Genomic DNA, 21547 nt, shown 5'->3' with positions numbered 1-21547 from the left:
GCTCAGTAATCCTTCAGGAAGTGTGTCAGTGGTTCAGGTATTAAGTGGGTTCACAGGAAATCTCAGGGGAAAGGGAAGCCTGAGTGATGAGAACCACAGGCAGTGTTTGGATGTCTGAGGTTACAGATACCCCTGTGCCCTGTCCAAGTGTGTCCCCACATCAGTGCTGCTTCCCAGAAAAAGCCCAGGGATAAAAGTTTTGCTTGAGATGTGCTATTTCCTCCCCTTTGCTCAAATGCTGATCTGGGGATTTTTTTTTATGATGCCTCTTTTTGCTGTTCCCATTTGTTCAACAGATAAACTGCCTATCAGCCTTTCACTTCTAATTTCCAGTGTGCTCAGCGCTAAGGCTTGGCATAATTAAAGCCCCTTTTCAGTTATCCCAGACTGCAATATTTACTCTTAATAACAAATAGCAAAGAAATGGCTTGAGAGTGACTGACCGAAGAAAACACTCCAGGTGCTCGTCTGTTCTTCAGTAACAATGTTTTTTAAAACTTAAATGTAGAATTTTCTGGCTCTTTTTTTATCTTTCAATGTTCAAAACCTCAGTGACCCCCAAGAACAACTCTGAGTCAGTTCTTCTCCTGGTGTCAACACTTTGCATTCCTCCTGAAGCAGAATCTGCATGCGACAGTGAAGAGTGAGATTTTGAACGAACAGCCACGAATTTGTTTCACCAAAGTATTCTGAGCACCAGCCCCCAAACCCAAATGACCCAGATAATGAAAAGCTTTGTGGGAAATTCCTTCTCCTCCTTGAGTAACAAACTAGGTAGGAAAATACTCAGCACCAAGGAGCAGAGCCGAGGTTTTTCACCCAGCCCTCTACCAACAACTTGTTGCTCAGAAGAAAAAGCTCGTTTCCCACTGCAGTCTCAGGTTCCATGCATGGAACTTGCAAAATAAAAAATAAAATTAAAAAAAAAGATAAGGAAAAGCCTCTAAAAATACTTAAACAAAAGCTGCTTAGTTCAAGCTTTCGTGGCCACATGGAAACTAATAGTTATTAAGGCAATCAATGACTCTTTGGAAATTAAAGTCTGTGCCCCAGTTCAAGCAGTTTTACCCCAAAGTGCCCACAGGCTCTGGAGCTTTGCAGCCTCCTACTTTTCAACCTTCCACATCAAGAGGGCTCTGTCTCAGGGAAGAATGCAGCTTCCAGCCAAGATTTGTCAGTGTGCATTCTTAGGCATGAACAGTACCACCAAGAAATCTCTAAAGTCGATTTGAGGTAGGATAAAGTTGGATCCACTGATCTTGGGGTGTGCAAAAGTTGTGTCTTGGACTGGACAACAACCAGGAAAATTTTAGCCTATAAAAAGAGGGAACTTCACAGATGTACGACTTACCAAAAACTAGAACGACACAGAAGCAATTATTCATAGCCAGGCTGAGGGTGATCCCCCTCACACAGCCTACACCCATCACTGCCATCAAAGGGGACTTTGTCACTGCTTTCAATGGACACAGGATGTGACCAGAGCAGCATCTGCAGCAGCTCCCAGAGAGGAACACGAGTGAAAAAAAAAAATCTTCATTTGTAACTCAGTGTTTCATCCTTCAAAAGACCGGCCTCAGATGTGCTTTGGAAACTCTTCTTTTGGGTATCTCTTTCTTCCACCAAGCTGCATATTTATCAGCTCTAGTCCTAGACATGAACTTAAGAGCTTATCTCCCAGGCGATCAGAACTTCTTTCCTACTTGCTTCTTTATTAAAATAATCAGGGCTTGAAATAATTTTTTTTTTCATTGCTCACAATCTTTGCTATTTTCATCAAGAGCAAGCAGCACATTTCCATGTCTTTTTTGACACTTTCTGCTTATTTATTTGCTCATCTGCCTTTAGCAAGTTCATGTTTTGAGGACAGAAAAGCAAGAAACTGCAGGTGAAAAGGAATTAATAATCTACTTGAACACTAAGGAAATCAAGGAGATGTGCTTTCAAATTTTAATCCTGACAAGGAATTCCAGCAGACCTCCTACAACTCAACCTCTCAGTAGCTTTGTTTCTCAGCTACCATGGAAAAGTGAGGCAAATAACACCCTTCTACTTCATAAGAGCATTTCACAGCTAAATAATTGAGGACCAGACTTGCTACTTTTTTTTTTCACATTTTTTGACAGCTTACCCTTGTAAGAATCCCTCCAAGGACCAGCAAACCAGCGTGACAGCTCCAGTGACAGGATTCCTGAGGGACCCCTTGCACAATCATGTACTATTAGACCTAATAAAGAATGACAGAATCTCGCTGTTAAAACTTCAAGAGAGCCTCAAACACTATTGTGACAGCAACCATTAAACTATAGATAAATTACATCTAAAACAATCCCACTTTGCTGCATTCCCAACTGCTAAAACATCCTGTGATTTCAGCATTGCTACTTTATTCTCAGCAGGGTTTGGTTTTTTTGGGTTTTTTTTTCATCTTAAACCTCTGAATTTCTCCTCAGACAAGGACATAATTGCAGACACCGCTGCCAGGTAAAATTACTGCAGAGTTCTGGTTTGTACAACTTCTGGGAAACATTGGAAATAATTTGCTTTTTGAGTGCTGAGGGCTGAGTGTCCTTCCTCCTTAGAAAGAAACAACACTTCTTTCTGGAATTACTAAAGGTATTGTTACAAGAGTATTTATATCAATTAAATTAATAAAACAAGCTGTTTTAAGCTTCTGGATATCCTTGGTGTGAAGTAACTTGGCCTGAAGGATGTGTTAGGCTGAGGATTTACAGTTTTAATGCTCCTTCCTAAGCAGTTTGACGCTTCAATTTCTCGTTACCATTTCCACACTCCAGCATGGTCCAAAATCCCCAGTGCAGAATAAATAACCTACGGCCTGTGGCAACCATTAAAATGTATTTGGTTTAAATTTATTTGAGTTTCTAAGACGTGGCAAGGCTGAGGCAAGGGCAGGATGATCGTGGGCTGGTAGCCACATTCTCCTCCAGGAACACATTGCAGTGAACATTTTCCATCCATAATCTTCTGAGGGCTTATTTATACTCACATAAATACTTTTCTTGCATGGAGAGTTGTCTTAGACAGGTTAAATTAAAGGGGTGAAGGAACTGGTGGGTTCCCTCAGCAAGGCCGTAAGGGTGAGGGGTCAGGGCAGTGAGATACCTCCACCACGGGGGTTATTTATTCTGTAAAGGTTATTTATTCTGCTACTTATTCACTATGTTTAGTCTGCAAAGGTTATTTATAATGCTATTTATTCTCATTATGTATTCTGTGAAGCCTCTTTCTGCTCCTCGAGCCGCGTTCAGAGGTGGGCAAGCAAATTTTCACTCCCATTTTTACAGAGACGGGAAAACACCAGAGGGAATCGAGCCGCTATTTCCAGGATTAAAACTCACAGCCTACCACTTACAGGCAATTACACTTCCCACGGGAGCAAAGCACGAGTTAAGAGTTGGATTTTTTTTTTTTTTATTAATTTTAAAACATTCGTCATTTGAAACGCGGCAACGGCGAACCTCGCTCACGCCATGTCTAGGAGGGAGCGGAGCCCCCTTCCACTCCCCTTCCTCCGCATCCAGGCAAAGCATGAGCTAAGAGTCGCATTTATTTTTCACACCGCTATTATTATTATTGTCGTTATTATAATTATTATAATTACTTAAGCATCCATCATTTTAAAGGCGGCACGGCCGAGCTGACCCCCCTCACGCAGAGGGCGGGAAGGCGCGGGGCAGGGCGGGCAGGGGGCGTGGCCTGGCGCGGCCATTGGGGGCGTGGCCTGGCGCGGCCATTGGGGCCGGGCGGGTAATGGCGGCCGGGGGCGGCGGCGCCGCCTGGCGGCGGGGCGGGAGGGGGAAAGCGGGGGCTGAGGGGGGCGCGCCGTGAGGGGACAAAGCGCTGGAGCCGCCAGGTAAAACCCCGAGGGACAGGAAGGGAAGGGAAGGGAGCCATGGGGAGGTACGGGGAAGCGGCTGGAAGGAAGGGGATGGGCCGCGCTGACGGCGCCGAGCTCGGTTTCGTGCTGGCGGCAGGAACCGCTTCCCCTCAGAGCGAGTTTCCCCCGCCGCCGGGCTCGGGGCTGAGGCGGAGCCGCCCCGCTGTAATTGAACCCCTGGGTGAGGAGGGAGGGACGGACGGAGGGAGGGAGGGACCGCGGGGGCTCCTTCTCTGCTTTGTGTCCAGGTGGCGAGGCCGAGGGGCGGCCATGGGGGTGCAGGACCGGCCCCAGTGCTTCTTCGAGATAGAGATCAACAGGGAGCCAGGTAAGGCTGTGTTTGGGGCATTTAAATCGCGTTTTTTACCTGCATGATGGGCCCAAGCCGCTAGCAGCGAGTTTGGCCATCGATGCGTTATTTCTGAGTTACTTTTTAATAACTTAGGATGTTTTCTGGGGTTCTGGATGCTCCTCGTTCTCCCTTGAGATCGATTTTTATTTGCACACGTGAACGTAAAGGTTCGGCAGGGCTGATAAACGCTGTTCTGCAGGGAAAAAGCTGGTGATGTATTAATACCTTTTCTGTTATAGTTTTGTTATGCCACTTCTATAAACTGTGGAAATTCGGTGCAGGCTGTGAGGAAACTGGGTATTTACTCCTATAAGTATTTTTAATCATACAGTAGTTAAAACTGGGAAGGAATTTAGGGGTTCCCAATCTGGGCTAAATCTTGTCCTGCTCAAAATGCGTCTTCTGAACGTAAAGGAAGAATTGGATATTCAGTCATAGAAACACAGAACACCTCATGAGCTGACCTGTTAAAAAAAAAAAAACAAAAACAACAGTAATTAAAATAAACCCATCTTTTAACCCATATTTTCCCTATACAAGTGTAATGCCCAGAGGCGGTAGGCTGTGAGTTTTAATGCTGAACAGCAGCTTGGTTCCCTCTTGTGTTTTCCCCCCTCTCTGTAAAGATGGGAGTGGAGATTTTCTCACTCATCTCTTCAAACACATTTATCAATGCATATTCGTTGTCTGACACATACTCCGTGCTTTATCTTGCTACCACTTGTCTCTGGAAAAATGAATGTATGTGGTGGCTTCATTACGCTTTCACTTTCATTTTCTGCTTCAATGTTTTTCTGAAAACCTTTGAATTAAGAGCTTATGTTTCAGATATTCCAAATTTCAACCTCATTCAGATGCAACTGAAACCCTTTCAGCGTTTTATTTTCACCACAGTTTCAGAAGAGAGGTGCTTTTCTAACTTCAGAGACCTGATAGGGTGTATCTATAAATCTGTTGCTGTTGTAACTCCTCTCTGAGTTATTTTGATTGACACTGTGTTTTCTGATTACTTCTAAGGAGATAAGTGATGATGTAAATGGAGTTTTAACATGTTCCATGTCTTTAATTTTGGGTGGAATTTACTACAAATTAAGACAACTAAAACTGCTTCAGGTTGGGTGGGTTTCCACTTAGGAATGGTAGCTTAATGGGATTGATTTAGAGCAAAGACAATTCATTCTCAATCTCATTTGCTGTTAATCTTTTTAGGTTTAGTGTGCTTTTTTTTTTGTTTTGTTTTGTTTTTTTTTTTGTTCTGACTCCATCTGAAGGGTCTCTCCCTGTACTGTTTTCTCTGCTCTCCCTGCACAGGTTGCTGCTCCCATTTCATAAGCTCTCCTCCTGCCTTGTCCCCTCCTCAGCCTTGAGCTATGCATCTTGAGTGAAAGTGGATTACCTCGTTTTCCCCCCAAACCTATTTGGGTTTGGTGACTGATAGAGCTGTCAGGGAGGAATTGCAGTGTTGGTGTTCTTGGTGGTGCAGAGCTTGGGTTTCCTGGAGCAGACCCAGGGCTTTGGCTCTGTCTGTGTCTGTCTGCATTTATTTTCTCTTGAAAGTAACAGGAATCTCCCAGCTGCACGTCAAACTTGGAGCCCTGCTGGTTTCATTGCACCTGACTCATGGCTTGGGTTTTTACAGGAAAAATGCCAGTTTGTAAAATTGGTGTTGGGGCTTGTGTGCTGTCTGGTCATGCTGCTTTATTCTGATGCCTGTTTATAAATTCACTGTGCAACTCTGTCTCAGGATTTGAGGATACAGTTAAAAAGCTTAAACGTTGCTCTCTTAGCTTTAAGATGACCTTCAAAAGCTGAATCAAGTGGTAAATCAGTGCTTCCAGATGACACCAAGCACTAATTCTGAGAGATGGTCTCTCCTGCTAGCACTAGTCAGGTATTAATTTTAACTTCTAAGCTGCCAGCAGATTTCCAAGTGAACATTTTACTTATTTTGACATCAATAAATAAGCTGATACGTTTATTCAATTTTAGGAGATGTAGGGAGAAGTGGGGAGCAGAACAGCCCTGCATTTTGTTGCTAGCCAAGAAAAAAGGCCTTGCCCCCACCTTGTGTGCACTGAAAAGCTGAAGCAACATCCCCACAAAATGCAGAGAGAAGGGGATGTGCCTCTTGCAGCACTGGAAGCATCTTTTTGCCTGCAGAACACAAAACTGTGTCATTTTTCACACTGTAGGTTGCTGTGAGTCCAAAAGCATTGCCCCCACGCAGCTGCCAAATCTTGGCTCTCCCCTTGCAGGCTTTGCTTGCCCAGGGTGTGCCAGGATACCTGTAGCAATTAAAAGCCAGGTCAGTTTTACTCTAATGAGATCCTTGGAAAATACATGAGCGAATATCTGTGCTTTGGCTGTGCTTCCAGAAGCTTTATTACAGCTTTGTGTCCATATTTTATTGCAGCTACAGAATCTGGGATAAAACTCGGTGCCAGTTTGTACTTGCCTCTTGCAGTGGGGCAAACTTTGTTGGCTTGGTGTTTTTTAAAACTAAATTTAGTCTGCTTTTAAATAAGTTGCCTGTTAAGCTTTTTTTTTTTTTTTTTTTAAATGAATGCAGGTTGTGGCTCATGATTTTTAAAGGGCAAATGGAAAACAAATCAGGAAGAAGCATTTATTTTGATACTGGCACAAACAGTGCTTCTCCGTTCTTTTGGGCTCTCACCAGTGGATTTGGGGACATAGAGTGTGCACTCAGGATAACTCAGGCTTTTTACAGTATTCCAAGAATTTTGGGATGGCAGCAGATGCCTATTTAAATAATTCTGTCTTTACTCTGTAAGGCAAAATCCTTGTGAAGCTGCAGCCTTTCAGGTACTGTGGTAATTGGAACAGATGTCCCACTAGGATGTCACAGATGCAGTTGGCTGCTCTAGCAGTTCCTGTGGCCATCCAAGATCTTTTTTCCACTTCTCCCCTCCCCACCCCACTCCCTGAGTAGCTTCATCCGTCATAAGGTTTGGTAAATGTACTCAGTTTTGCTTTGTTTCATTCTTATTCATAGAATAATTTCTCTTTTCTTTTTTTTTTTTTTTCTTTTCCCCTCCTGTCTTCTGTTACTGTTTGACCCGTGGCACATTGCTTTGTTCCACTTCAGTTTCTTTCATTCATATGAGAAGGGGTGTGTCCCTTCTCATAACAGCCAGTCTGGTCTTCCCCTACTTCTCTCTTCCTAGTGGCTTTAGCCCGAAGTTTGGGGTATTTTGGGATTTCAGCTGCTGTGAATTTATGTGAAATGAGCTCCCCTGCAATAGTCACACCGTTGTGTCTCCAGTAATAGACCCAGTGATGCCTTGTTACCTTTCCTAAAGACAGAAAGTGTTCTCAACTGGCTCCACATTAACTTTTAGTCTTTAGAAGGGAAAAAGTTATATATTGGCAGAAAATAGAGCTCAGAACTTTGGGTGTCCATGAGCCCATGGGCAACCACTGTGTGTGTGGGGCAGCAGGAGCCAAGGGGGATCCCATATGGAGAAAACCCCTCACAGGGGTGGTAAGAAGGAGATTTGAAAGGAATTGATTCAATAAAAATTTTATTCAGAGTAATCATGTGGAGTGGTTGTCAGTGCAGGATGAAGTACCCTGAAGTCTCACCTTGAAGTCTGGAACAAGTTGGATCAGTAAATGAAAGAAAAACTGCTCAGCCTCTTCTGCCAGGGGGAGGCCAAGTGCTGCCTCTCACTTCCATATCCCTGGGAAACCGATCCCAGGGAATGTTTGGTGTGTGCAGGACTGAAATAAGTTTGGTTTTGTGGAGACCGCGGAAGAAGGAAATGGGGGGAACTTCAGGTGCTGTTTCTGGAAGGATGGGCTTAGAGGGCTGGGGAGAGAAGTTTATGGAGGTTTTCCTTGCAAAGAGTGCAGGTGGGGCACGGAGGTGTTAACAAAGTGTTAATGTGTCAGGGCTACACATCACTGCTCAGGGGAACTGGGGCATCCATTCTTCAAACTCGTATTTTAAATAAAATCTATTCTTGTTCCACGCTAAGGTTTGATTTCCTTGAAAACTGAAGCCACATTTCTACTTTGAAGGAGTTGTTTTTATTTTTTTTTTGTTTTTAAATTCATATGCCTTAGCGTTCACAGATGTAGGGATAAACAAATTAATGAAATTCAAATAGGGTCCTTTTAGTGAGTTGTTATTTAAACTTGTATGCAAATCTGTCTGAGCCTATGGGCCCTTGGCAGCCATCCTGGGCTGTGCATCATTGTCTCACTGGTTGTAATCCCTGCTTTCTCCTTCAGCAGGATATTCCTGCTGATAGGCTGGGAAAAGTATCTCACGTTTGGTTTACTCTAAGAAATTGAGAAAAGTTAAAATCCAGTAGCTACAGTTTTGAAAAACCAGATTTGTTTTGGGAGTGTGCAGCTGTGTGGTACCTGTGTGGTCCAGCATAATAAAATCTAGTAAAACAGTTCACCTTACTTGGAAGATAACTTGAAACAATGTATGTTTGGCTCCCAAGGTTTTTTTTCAAAAAGTTAAGCAGCTAAATTGGAGGTTTTACCTTTGAAACACTAACATTTGAAATCAATGTTTATTAAAGTTTTTACCATGTAATTTGAATCGAGTACTTGTTCTTCCTCAGATGGAAAACTGTTAAGGAGTTCAAAAACAAAAGAAAAAAATGTCATCTTTTAGTTCTGAGATTGGATTATTTTTGGTCATTTTGCCTTCTGGCTTCTCTAGTCGGTGCAGCTCATTAGCTGCAGGGAGCACTTTATTAAATTTCCAAACAGCTTAGATTTTATATGGGCATGCAGTATGTAATATATATAGACTTGCTGTATGTAATGTACATATTTCTTTCACCATTTACTCTGATTTAAAAAAAAAATAGTTCAGAGTCTGCTTACAAATAATACTTTATCAAGTTTCATAAATAATAGGCAAAGGTAATCCCAGCATTTTTTACTTTAGCCTGGAATTGATTTGTCTGTGCAGGCTCATTTCTTGCTTAAAGCCAACTGAAGATTCTGGGTAGGTTTGTGAGCAGCTTTTGCCTGCTTGACTGGCTCTTCTTAGCTTTTTGTTTGTTTATTTTAATTTACTGTGCAAATATTATGGTTAGTCACAGAAAGCCTCTTCCCTCATCAGATCACTTAACCTTTGCATGGGGGAAATGAAGCTGAAGAAAGCGTTGGAAATTGTCTGCAATGAAGGTGGATCATTTCAGGGAAGAGGTGTCTAAATCTGGGGAAATAAGTAGCATCTCAAATCCTTTTTTAATCTGTGTTATATCAGCATATACCTCAGCTCCAAGTTTAAAATGAGATTTTTTTTCCTTTTTTGTGAGGGATGAGGCAAGAGAAAGATTTATAGGTGCCAATCATACATACTTCTGTCAATTTTTTTATTAGCACCCGTTCTTCATGCATCTTTGACCAAGGTGTGAAAATGGGTTTGATCTTTCTCTGGCACATTTCATTGCCTGTTTGTCAGTGGAAAATACAACCTTTCAGTGATAATGGTATTCATGCAGTTGCAGTAAAATGCAGACAGTAACCCAGCAGATGGATGCACAGTGTGTGGTTTGTGTTTCAGGAGCAGACAGCAGCGTTTTCTGTGGCTGGATGGAGCTGGGTAAGCAGTGCTCCAGGTTTTATGGAGGAGACAGCCCTTATCTTATCAACCGGATCTGTCATCTTTGGATGTTGGATATATGTGCATTACAATGTGTAGGATGAAAGGGCATTAAAAGACCAGGCTGGATGGGGCATGGAGTAACCTGATCTAGTGGAAGGAACTGGATGATTTCAGGTCCTTTCCAGCAGGAATGATTCTGTGATTTTATGAGCACCTGGCAGACTTTGTTATTGACTGAAATGCACTGCTGAAAAATACTGCTAAAACTGATACCTCAGTTATGAATGTCTCTTTCCATCTTGTCATCTGCAAGAACATCAGAGAGTTCTTCAGTGGAACACCACAGTGGTGGTGTCTGCTGCTTCAGGTGCTAAATGTGGTGGGTTTGTAAGCAGGACTTGCAACCAAAATCCTTCTATAGTTTATGCCTCAGGGTAAAAGTCCCTTCTGGAGCCTGCAGGGACCAACAGCCCTCAGTTACTTGGTAGCTGGCACCTTGGAGAAGCAGCAGCTGGGCTGGAGAGCAGAATGGGGGTAGTGACAGCTTTTTCCCTGGAAAGCGTTGTGTGTTATTTCACACAGGGAATGCAGGAATCTTCTGCAGAGACAGAGAGCTAGGGCTGTTCAGCCTGGAGAAGAGAAGGCTCCAGGGAGAGCTTAGAGTCTCTTGCAGGGCCTAGAGGGGCCCCAGGAGAGCTGGAGAGGGTCTCACATGGGCATGGAGCAATGGGACAAGGAGTGCTGTTAAACTGAAAGAGGATGGGTTTATATGAGATATTAGGTAGAAATTCCTCCCTGTGAGGGTGCTGGGGCCCTGGCACATGGTGCCCAGAGTAGCTGTGGCTGCCCCTGGATCCCTGGAAGTGTCCAAGGCCAGGCTGGACAGGTCTTGGAGCAGCCTGGGCCAGTGGAAGGTGTCCCTGCCCACAGCCGTGGAGCTGGAACTGGATGGGCTTTGAAGTCCCATCCAAATCAAACCAGTCTGGGATTCTGTTCCATGAGTCTCTGATATCTGGGTGTGGCTCTCTAAAGCACTCAGTCGCTGTTCACTTGGGTGCTTTTGCAGCAGAAGAATGGGATTTGTGTTCTCCTGAATTCCTGGGCTATAGTGAAAATTGATAACTCTTCTACTAAACTGTCTTCTCTGTTGTGTTCCTTGTAGGGAATCCTCAGTCCTCACAATTTAGAATGGTTTCTTTGTTTGCAGATAGCCATCCTGTCATTGTGGTGGTTACAGAACTGCTGTTTGATGGGGGATCTTTGGATATTCTCTATTTCTTCATTCTTTGGACCCTCTCCCTACCCATTTCCTTTGGATTTTCCTACTGTAGAGATGAATGATTAGAGAACATTCTTACTGCAGCTGATGAGATACAAACCTTTCAGCAGCTCAAGGCATCTTGAATTTTTATCTAAGATTATCAAATACTGCTGCTATCATTTTATTTCTTCCTTTCTGAACCAGCTATTCACCATCTTATAATTGTACATATTTGGACAGAGCCTTAAAATTGAATGCAGTTTCTTAGGAGCCTCTCAATTTTTTTTTTTTTTTGGTGACTAAATATTGAATGAAATACATTTGAAGTTTTTTTAAAATCTTCTTTAAAGGAAAGAAGTTATTCCTGGAGTAGTTCCTTTTTCAAATGATGAAGTCTTACCAGTGTGCACCACTAGAGTGTACTGCTCATTGACAAATTATTATTTGTCTCCTTGTTGTTCTGCCCAACAGTGTGGCTTCTATGGATTATTTTGCAACCTGCAGACATGCCAATTTTTTCTTTATTAATTATGCATTTTTCAAAGGTTTCGTACATTTGGGACCAGTTTGTTGTGGGTTTTTTTATACTATACATCTCAGTATCTTTTAAAATAAAATAGAAAATATAAACCACTTTTAAAACAGTTTTCTTTTCTTTACAGTCAACCACACTTCAGCAATATTTTAATAGATTTAGAGGGTGCATAGCACAACTACCACCAATAGCAGAGAGAAAACATTTGGTTCGTAGTACTTGGCAAGTGGAGCTTTAGTCCTGCCTGCCTTTCATCTCCCCTGTTTGGTTCATCTGGATTTTTTTAAACTAAAGGATTTTAGGCCAAGAGTGCCAATGCAGCTGTAATCCTCAGCACAATATGGAGCTAAGCCAGTTGGACTTTATAGGTAATGATCACAGGGAAAACTGTGGAAATGTGATTATTAATGTATTTGTATAAACACAGTAATTGGGGAGGGAATTGTTCCAGCTCTCTGAGGACCTGTATTTATGGGAAATCATTTTCAAAATGGAAAAGATCTGACATGATTAAACTGTTCTAGTAAATCAGCTTGGCTTTCCAGGTTCAAATCACAGTGGAATCTCGAGGACTTTGGATGAATTGGATGGAATTATATAATTATATAATCTTAATGTCTTTTTTTTTTAACAATTATGTACTTCTTTCTTCCTGTGTGTTTTGCTATATGCATTGCATACTCAGGATGTCTTCTTATTCTGCTTGATAAAATAGCCTTTTCTCAGAAAATTGCATTTTTAGAACATACAGATTGACTTAATGCAGATTTTCTTATTCCAAACAGCTCTAAAAGTCTAATTTTTTTTTTTAAATTATTTTCTAGTTGGTCGAATTATGTTTCAACTCTTCTCAGACATTTGTCCGAAGACTTGTAAAAACTTCCTTTGCTTGTGCTCGGGTACGTAGCTGATATTTCAGATTTTTATTGTTGTTTCCAATAATTATTTGTTTGTACAAGTACAAACCACAGCCATGTGCAAGGCCTGTGCCTACATGAGGAGGTAAATTATGATGGAGAGGGTGTGCTGTGCCATTCTGGACTATATAATCTGCATAAAGCCATCATCAAGCTGGGGTATTTTTGGCAGATGGAGGAGGACAGGGTGATTCTGGCATTGCTGCCAGAAGTAGATTTGGCCCCTGGAAAGGTCCTTTCTGCCCAGACAGAAAGGCTCGTGCTTTTAAATTCCAGCAGCTGGACTTGCAGATGCTGTCCACCTATGGATTAAACACGGGCTGTCTGCTGTGGTGCTTTGTCAGGAGCTGAACCCCTTCTGATCTCAAATGGGCACCACTTGGCACCTGATTCCAAGTGGATCACATTGAGCTGCCAGCCCAGGTGTTAACAGGGCAGCTGCTTTTCTGCCATCCCATTTCTAAGGGATTTGCAGTGCATGGAAAAAGAGCTGCTTAGGCAAGAAGGGTGTAAGTAGATGGGGCTCAAAGACAATGATTTTTCTTTTCCAGACAAAATTCGTGCATGTCTAGGGCAAGAGGAACAAGGCTGGTATTTGGCCTGAAACAAAAGAGAAGCTGAGCTCACAGGCATTGTACTGGTGGTTGTGGCAAAGTGTCTGAGCTCAGGGTGCTGCTGCAGCTCTTAACAACTGCTGTGTCTTTCACCTGACTGGGAAAGTACTGGCAGTACCTAAAGGGGAGTAAGAAAAGGGACTGTGACTTCTGGCCACCATCTCAAGTGCCATGCAGGATCCCATTCTCTAAGGGGATTTTCCTTAGCCCTGAGGGACATCCTGAAACATGACCAAATATGCAGGCAGATATTCCATGGTGGTGTTTGATGAGATGCTTTCAGTGCTATAGCAAAGAGGGCCATGCTTTGTGGAGCAGTGTGTCCCTCCCTGTAATAAATAGCTTTGCTTGCATAACTCATGGAAAACAAAAATGGGGTAGGAGGAGGCCCGGGTTGGGGTTATGGGTGTGGAGAGCCAGGTAAGTAAGTTGCATTCCATGAGTGAAGCATAATAAACAGCAATGCCCTGAGTGAGTTTTGTGCCTTAAACTGCCCTTTGCCCCATCCTGGCAGTGATGGGCTTGGAATGGCAAATTTGGGATGATTGAGCTGTTAATTTGGGGTGGCAGAGTAATAGATTACCCAGGGCCAACAGTCCCCTGAAGCAATGAGTGTACCTGCATTTCTGAGAGTGCAGAATATTTGGTGAAATGTCCTCTAACCTAGTGTCAGATACCTATTCTCTGACCAGTGATGGGATAAAACTGAACATTGGGTTATTTTTCCTGTTACTTATCCTGTTGCTTCATGTTTCAGTACACAGCAGCTCCTGCACATGTGGATAGTGTGGGATTTTAACTGTTGCACAGTGTATAGTAGTATTATTATAACCTTTTCCTGTTCATTGCTGCATTCTGCCAGCTCCCCCCTTCTGGGAGGCTCAAGCCACTGTCTCTTGACTAATATAGATCCCTCATGAACCAACCATGTAGGACCTCAGCCCTGCCAGTCCTTGGGACCTCATCCACAAGCCCAGGGCAGCTTCTCTTCTGAATTTTGGAAGAAGTGCTAATGAAACTTGAGGTTCTGGGACCACTAACTCAAAGATCACCAGTCCACCTGATCTGCAGCTGGTGTTAAAGGGTGGCCTGACACTGTGCATGGATTTGGTGAAGGTGTGGAAGCTTGGAGTAGTTCAGTCCCACTTTTCCAAGTGTGGCTCTCATTGATACAGAGTTGAAACCTGTTTTCCTGGCTTTTCTCCTGAGAATCATCTGGCACATCCAGATGTGTGAGTGGTTTGAAAAGAGTACTGCTACCTGCATAGGAATGTAGCTCTGCCCACAGAAAACAGATAGGCCACCATTATTTTTTTTATAAATTATCCTGAGTAGATTTACACACTCCTTCCTGAGGAGGGGAGGAAATTTTTTAAGAAACAACTTAATTTTCACCTCAGTCCCCTTGTAAAGATCCTCCTTCTGGATGGTGAAAAGGCATCAGGTAGGACTGTGTTATCTTTTAGTTACGGCTCCCATGTCCATTAAAACTAGGGAGGGGAAAACCCTTGGAATTTGTTCAGTGACAATCTGTAGATTCTTTTTCTTTCACCTTCTTGCAGGTGAAAAAGGAATTGGCAAAACAACTGGAAAGAAGCTGTGCTACAAAGGCACCACATTCCATCGTGTGGTTAAAAACTTCATGATTCAGGGTGGGGACTTCAGCGAAGGTAAAATGGGCTTTTAAAACTGCAAAGTTTTAAATGGAACAGTAATGTTGTCATTTATATGTTCATAATATATAACTTCAGAAAATACCATGCAGGTATTGCAGTGCCATAAAAATACTTCATTTGCTATGAAGTATAGCACAGATCACCCATTTCATTGTTAATTTTTAAGTTCTAAAATGTTTCAACGGATGTAAAATTAGTTTAGGAAAGTGTGTTAACCTTCACTGAAGGCTTTTATGATATTCCATCTTATTAAAACAATTCAAATCCAAACTCTAGTCTTAACTGCTTTTCGTGTGTCTGCAGTAGAGACAACACTGGTGGTGTTCTGTTGGTACAGGAGTGTAACTGTTTGAATAAGTTTAAAATGAATAATAAAGCACTGAATGAGCTAGAAATGTTTTAAAAGTCTCCAGAAGGAGTTTCCCAGGATTTTTTGTTCCTTTCCTGAAATACCTGTCCTTACCAAAATGTCTGTTTTCACCGTGTCCTGAAATCCTGGGTCTGATCAAATGAGCCTGAGGGGGGGAATAGCCTATTTTGAGAGTCAAGTGCTGGTGGAATGTCATGCACAGCTTTTATATAAATGAAACAAAAAGTTTTAATTGCTTCTTTTTAATGTGTAGGTAACGGAAAAGGAGGTGAATCTATTTATGGTGGCTATTTTAAAGGTAAGAGCAAATACATCTTTGCAGATTCTTTGTTCAGTTCTGAGATAAACAAGTCTTGATTCCCAAAGTACTTAATGAAAACAGGTCCACTCATAGATCACCTTTTGCATGAAACTAATGTTGCATGAGAAATCCTTTTATATGCATGACTTTCAGATAATTTTTTTGTTAATATTTAACTTAAATTGACAATTAATTAAGGCTAACATAATTGGTTAAACATGACTTTCAGCATGGAGGCTAGGCAACTTTATTCATGAATAAACTCCTATCTTCCTGCCTAAAACTGTCAACATATTCTTTTGTTTATAGAGAATGTGGTCTTTTGCAAAATGAAAAGGTAAGAGACAAAAGCTCAGTAACACAAATTCAAACTCTGTTCCCTTGTCCCCTCCCTAGTAAATACATAGACAACTGCTAAGTCCCTTTGTAGATGGATATCTGTGTTGCTTGGAGAAATGAAGAGTTCTGTGTCTAACCTTTCTGAGGGTTAATGACTTATTCTGAGAGACAATCCACATAATTCCAGCTCTAAACAGTGATTTCTTCTGTTGTTAATGTCCCTTTTCCTCCTCTTCCCTACTCAAGGTTTGTGTGCTTAGGGTTCATTTCTGACTTTATTTATATGCTACACAAGTCATTTTCCTTGCAAAGAATTGGTAAATAAATGTACAATTACCTCTTGTAAAAATCTGTTGGAAGGAAAATGGTGAGTTTATAAATTATTTACTTAGAGAAGTGCAATTATTTATTGAAAAAACCAGATGGTTGCTGTGATATTCAAGTGTTAAGACTGACTGACTATTTACAGCCTCTGGTTCTGTGTGTGTTGCAAGTAGCTCTGGTTAGATGCATGAAATCAAGTTTCTCTTAAAAAGAGTCATAGTTTGATGTGGGTGGGGGTATTGAAGTTTTTAGTCAAGGAAAGTCTTCAGCAGATCCATTTACTAAGAAGTTACTCAGGGTTTGTTTCTCATGGTGAGTGCTAAATATGCAGGATTGTGTTCTCATACGTGAGCTAAAAATTAATAGCTTTGTACATTCAAATTCATATTTTTTATCTTTGGAAATGACCTTGAGAAGATCTGCTTTTATATTCTGCTGTACAACCAGAACTCCTCTTTGATTCACTGCAATATAAAGTGCATGTTCAGTTTAGTCTTAATGTTTTTTGTACTTAGATTCAGTATAGAGAGGTGTGGGTTTTTTGCTTTTTGTTTTTTTTTTTCCTTCTATGCTTTGAGGCTTCCAGTTTTGAGTGGAGAGGTGGCATCTTTTAGTGTGCCATAGCAGGGAAATAAACAGCTTTTTCTCCTGATCTTTCCATCTGGAGTGTAAATAACAGTATCATGTATGTTAATTCTTGCTTTAGAACGTCAGTAATTCAGCCAACCTTGTTCCTACCTAAACAATTCAGGATTTAAATCCACAGTGGAATGTTTATTGAAGACACTCATAATGACTTGAATTATTTTTAATTGGAATGTTTGCACTGCACCATTTCCTTTAAGAAGCTAAGCTTTGTCTCAGCTGTAATTTGAAGAGACTTGTTTAAACCTCGTTGTTTTTCCTCCACCCTGTTCCCGTTTCTCCAGCAGCAGCAGAATTTCTCCTTAGAGCATCCATAAGTTACTAAGAAAACAACCTGCCTCCCTTGCCAGGGAAAATCTGACAAACATATTTTTTCTTCAAACAGATGAAAACTTTATTCTCAAACATGACAGAGCGTTCCTTTTGTCAATGGCAAACCGAGGGAAACATACCAATGGTTCCCAATTTTTCATGTGAGTAGATGTGATCCCACAGTGGAGCTTTTCTTACACAGAGAAGCGCTGTTCATGAGAAAGATGGTATTGCTAAATTATCCATGTCCATGTTCTCCATCTGATCCTGGCTAGGAGTGAGAGGGACCTGCAGTAGGAAATGTTAGAGGTCACTATTTCATTGTGGCATTCGTTTGGATTAAAGCTGGTGCTCCATGGATGTTGTTCCTTTGTCGCTTTTTTTTTCCCCTAAAAATACGATTTATGTTCAGTTCTTAGTGGCCAGAAAATAGATTCTTTGCCTTTGTGTGTGCACAAATCTCAGATTATCTGCAAATGACAATGATGAATATTATATGTAAGGGAGAGTGAGATCTAGAGGTGGTTTGTATGGTTTTGCTCTTTAAAAAATTATGATTTATGATTTACTTTTGGGGAGAATGTTTTGTTTGTTGTTTTTTTAGGAGGAGAATGAGTGGAGCTTTCGTTTATTGGGGTTTTTTATTTGATTATGGTGATTACTATTATCAATATTTTTGAGTGTTTGTTCCTGACATGCTTTTTAAATACATATTCTGCATAATTCTGTTAACTTGTACATATACCAACACCATGTAAAATTATGTGCTGATAATTAGATTTTTCCTTCGTTACCTTTAAAAAAAAAAAGCCATGCTAGTAACCACATTCGGTGAAATTGTAGAAATTCTAGACAACACATTTACCTTTCCTCGTAAGTGCAACACTCAGCTCTGATAATTGGGGGTTTCCTCAAAGCCAGGTGTGTATTTTAGGTTGAGTATCAGTATTTTTAAGCTTGCAAACTTTTGATGTGATTATTCCTTTTGTTAACTCCCTTTTCAAAATTGCCTCCTGTTGATATTTAACAGTTTGTATTTGGAAAGAACAGGTTGATGACTTTAGTCTAGAAATACTTGGTGAAACAGCACTGGGGTTTCAAAAGTAAGTTTTAGCATAGTTACTTAACTAGAAAATGTCTTTTTTTTTTTCTTTGCCATCTTTCTTGGGGGATAAGAATGAATGGCGCTTCCCTGTCTTCAGTAAAGGAGTAAATTGTCCTCAATAATCTTGTTTTTTTTTTTTTTCTTTGCCTGAAAAAGATCTTCAGTATGATATGATGTAGCTCAGATAAGAAACATTTTTAGGTGTTTTCCTAAAAAATGTCCTAAAAATGGAAGATGCACAGGAACCTAAAAGAAAGTCTTTCACGCTTACTGCTGTTCAGGCATTCCATAGAGATAAAATTGTTTCAAAAGCTTATTTTGTGTTCCCTTCAAAGAAAATTTTAGATGTGGTGCTTCATCACAGCTAATCTGAAAGGATATGTGTGCACACTAATATGGAAAATAGTTTATATAAATACAACTCCATGGCTTAATAAGCCCTCTGAAGGCATTGCTTTATTATTTTTCACTCGATGACTTGCCTTTGGGTTCCTCTTGCCTTAATTTTCCATTTTTAAGCTTATCTGAACTTTAAACATGAAAACCTAATGATGTCGCATCAGTCAAGCAGCTGTCATTTGAGGGCTCTAAAGTTTCTTTTCTCTCCTGCATTTGATTCCAAAGTCATCTTCTTTCCCTGATGCTTGGTAGGCTCAGCTTGTTCAATCAGATTTAAATACTTTTGTCTCTCCCCACACACCAAAACAACCCAAGGTTGTGTTGGATACCAAATTATAATTAATACAGGACAATTAATGAAGATTATTTAAAGTCACTTTCATCAAGTACAGAAGTATTTTGAAATATGAAAATTCCTTGAAAAATTCTGTTTTTTTCCATAGAATCACTGTAAGGAGATGTGTGGGTTCAGTGGGAATTGGGGCAGAGTAAGAGACACAAAAACTTCCACGTGAGCTGCCTGCAGGAATCCAGAGCTGCTTTAGGCTCCTGGGGTGTTCTCTGTGGCCCTCAGCATGAGAGTGCTCTGGAGCTCTTACCTGCCTGCCCATGTAGTTTTCTGGGGTACCTGTAATGTCTGAAAAGGCACCAGCCTGCCCTGGAGCCAGGGAAGAGAATCAGGGTTCCAAGTGGGAAACAGCTCCTAAAGGTTTTGTCTAGGCAGTTTGTGCCTTCCCTTGAAAATGCAGTTTATTAAAGCAGTTAGTCTTGCTGGGTGGCATTTGTCTGATTACTTCAGGGAATACACAGTGCATCTGTAGAGCTTTTCTGTAATAAAATATTTTCTTCTTTCATACTTTAAGCTGAAATTAAAATGTGGAGGTTTTTTTTATACTCCCAGTAATGCTCAGTTTCTCTGTAGCTCATCATTAGGAAAAATATTCTTCAAATGTTTAACGTGAAAAGTGCGTGAAAGGCAATATTCAGTTGTTGCCTTCAGATTGTTTTTTTTTAATATTTGTATATATTTCAATTCATTGATTAAATTTGCAGAAAGGGAGAGAGTTCATCTGAGCTTTTTTAGAGCTCTACATTTGTTTCCAGGGATGAGGACTCTGTATCTTGTTCACATCTAATAAGGAGTGCAAATAAGTGATTTTCTATAACAGTTTGTCCAAGTAGGGCTATAATAATAGCAAGGATCCTGACTATAGGAGTTCTGTTAATTCGTCAGACTTCCCTGTTCTCCAGAGAACAGTTTTATTTGGAATGAGTCTTTACATGAAGTAATCAGGCAGCAAATGTCTCTTTGGCATATTGCACCAGCAAGCCAGGCACAAGACTCTGCAATGCCTGAAAGTTGATTTAAAGTGGTCAGTTTTACTTGAAATAGAATCTCCAGACTCATTTTAATGTAAACAGCCATCTGACCCATCCTAAGAAATCATCAGCTTTGTTGGACTAGTCAGGAATTTCCCTGGCATGAAAGAGCTTGGAGGATTTATGGGCAGCAATGAGAACTGGGCACGCAAAAGGCAGTGGAAGTGATGTTAGGAAGCTTCAGGGAAAAGCATGGACTGAGATCAAAGCACTGGTGGACAGTGGCAGAGTTCCACAGAGGAGGAAAGAGTCAGAAGTGTGTCTGTGGAGTTTCATGTGCTGGGTTTAATGCCTGTAGACTAATTTCCTCCCCTTTTTTTCCCCTTAACTGAGTAGGAGCAACAGTTGGGTGGGAAGGAGAATGTGTAGCTGAGGGAGGATGGTGAGTTCCATGCACATGTGCTGTAAAATAGGCCAGGTCTGTTCTCTCATGTGCCTGAGAAACGTTTCCTACTCTGGAGGAACACAGCACTTTGCAGTCCAGTAGAAAGGATCCAGAGAGAATCCCTTTAGATTTGTGAAATTCTGCAATTTCAGTTTTCATTACCCAAAGCAGTTCATTGTAGGTATGTGTTGAAGAGACTTGCAATGCATCAGGTTAGAAATTGGCTCTTTGTGTTTTTGGGGGAGCCCCACTCTGATTTGATTTTCCTGTAGAACCCTCAGTGATTTTGCAAATGTTCTAAAACCACTGGGGATGTTAATCTGCGCCTGTCCTGTTTCCATGGGGGTCCTGAGATGCAGAATCCCTAGGATGGGATTTGAGATTGACAGGAACCACTCCAGAATCTTTTCTGTTTCTGATCTCCAGTAGCTGCTTTGAATTGCTGCTGCCAACATCAGCAGTAGTTACTGGGGGAGCACATCTAGAGCACTGGCCAGACAGAGCCCTGATACCCTGGGCTCTCCCTGGATATTCCAGCTCAGTGCCTGGATCCCTTCGGGTGATGTTTTGGAGCTGTGTGCTCCTTTCTCAGCCCAGCTCATCTGGGAATATCTTGTCTCTTTAGAGCCATTCCATCATTCCTGTGGCCGTTCCCCACCTGCCAGGGAGGAGATTCACAGTACACAATAGTGCAGCTCTGGTGAATTGGAGGGAATAAAGTATCATTAATGAGACTCCTGATCTTCCCAGGTGCTCAGCTCTGTTCCCCTCTCACACCAAATCTGCCAAGCTACATTTGTAGCAAACCACAAGCTCCCCTGCAGAAGGAATAGTAAAGCAACAATAGGAAGCAAAACAAGCTAAGCTCTTTGTTAAAAGAGGGCAGTTTTGTGTAATAATTATTTTATTGCCTTGTTCAGCTGTGGAGTTTGCTGAGGAGTAAGCCCTGAGTGCAGCCTAAAGAGGAGTCCTGGATTCTGTTCCTTATCAGTTCAAATGCTTGGAGTTCTTGCCTCTCTGCTCCACAGCTATTTAAAACTTGAGTCTCATTTCCTATTACTGACAGGGTTTTTTTCTTGATTGAGGGTGTTGTTGGTTTAATGTGTCTCTCAAGCTCTGCTTTCTTGCTCAGAAC

At 41.4% G+C, this 21547-nt stretch overlaps 1 protein-coding gene across 4 annotated transcripts in view; it reads left to right on the top strand.

The window, feature by feature from the left end:
- The first annotated feature begins 4151 nt into the window (after positions 1–4151).
- NKTR (natural killer cell triggering receptor) overlaps positions 4152–21547 on the top strand; it is a 36169-nt gene continuing 18773 nt past the window's right edge. For 3 of the 4 annotated variants that reach the window (XM_062505877.1, XM_062505885.1, XM_062505868.1), the window contains exons 1-5: positions 4152–4229; positions 12470–12544; positions 14739–14846; positions 15476–15520; positions 17217–17304. In XM_062505877.1, the coding sequence (XP_062361861.1) occupies positions 4172–4229; positions 12470–12544; positions 14739–14846; positions 15476–15520; positions 17217–17304 (374 nt within the window). In that variant the 5' untranslated portion in view covers positions 4152–4171. Of the gene's footprint in view, positions 4230–12469; positions 12545–14738; positions 14847–15475; positions 15521–15837; positions 15861–17216; positions 17305–21547 lie in introns of those variants that run through there. The other variant, XM_062505894.1, reaches the window with a different exon arrangement.

Source organism: Cinclus cinclus, chromosome 1, assembly GCF_963662255.1.
Source record: "Cinclus cinclus chromosome 1, bCinCin1.1, whole genome shotgun sequence".
Classification (NCBI taxonomy): domain Eukaryota; kingdom Metazoa; phylum Chordata; class Aves; order Passeriformes; family Cinclidae; genus Cinclus; species Cinclus cinclus.
Note: the sequence above shows the minus strand (reverse complement) of the source record. Positions and strands in the feature narration are given on the sequence as shown.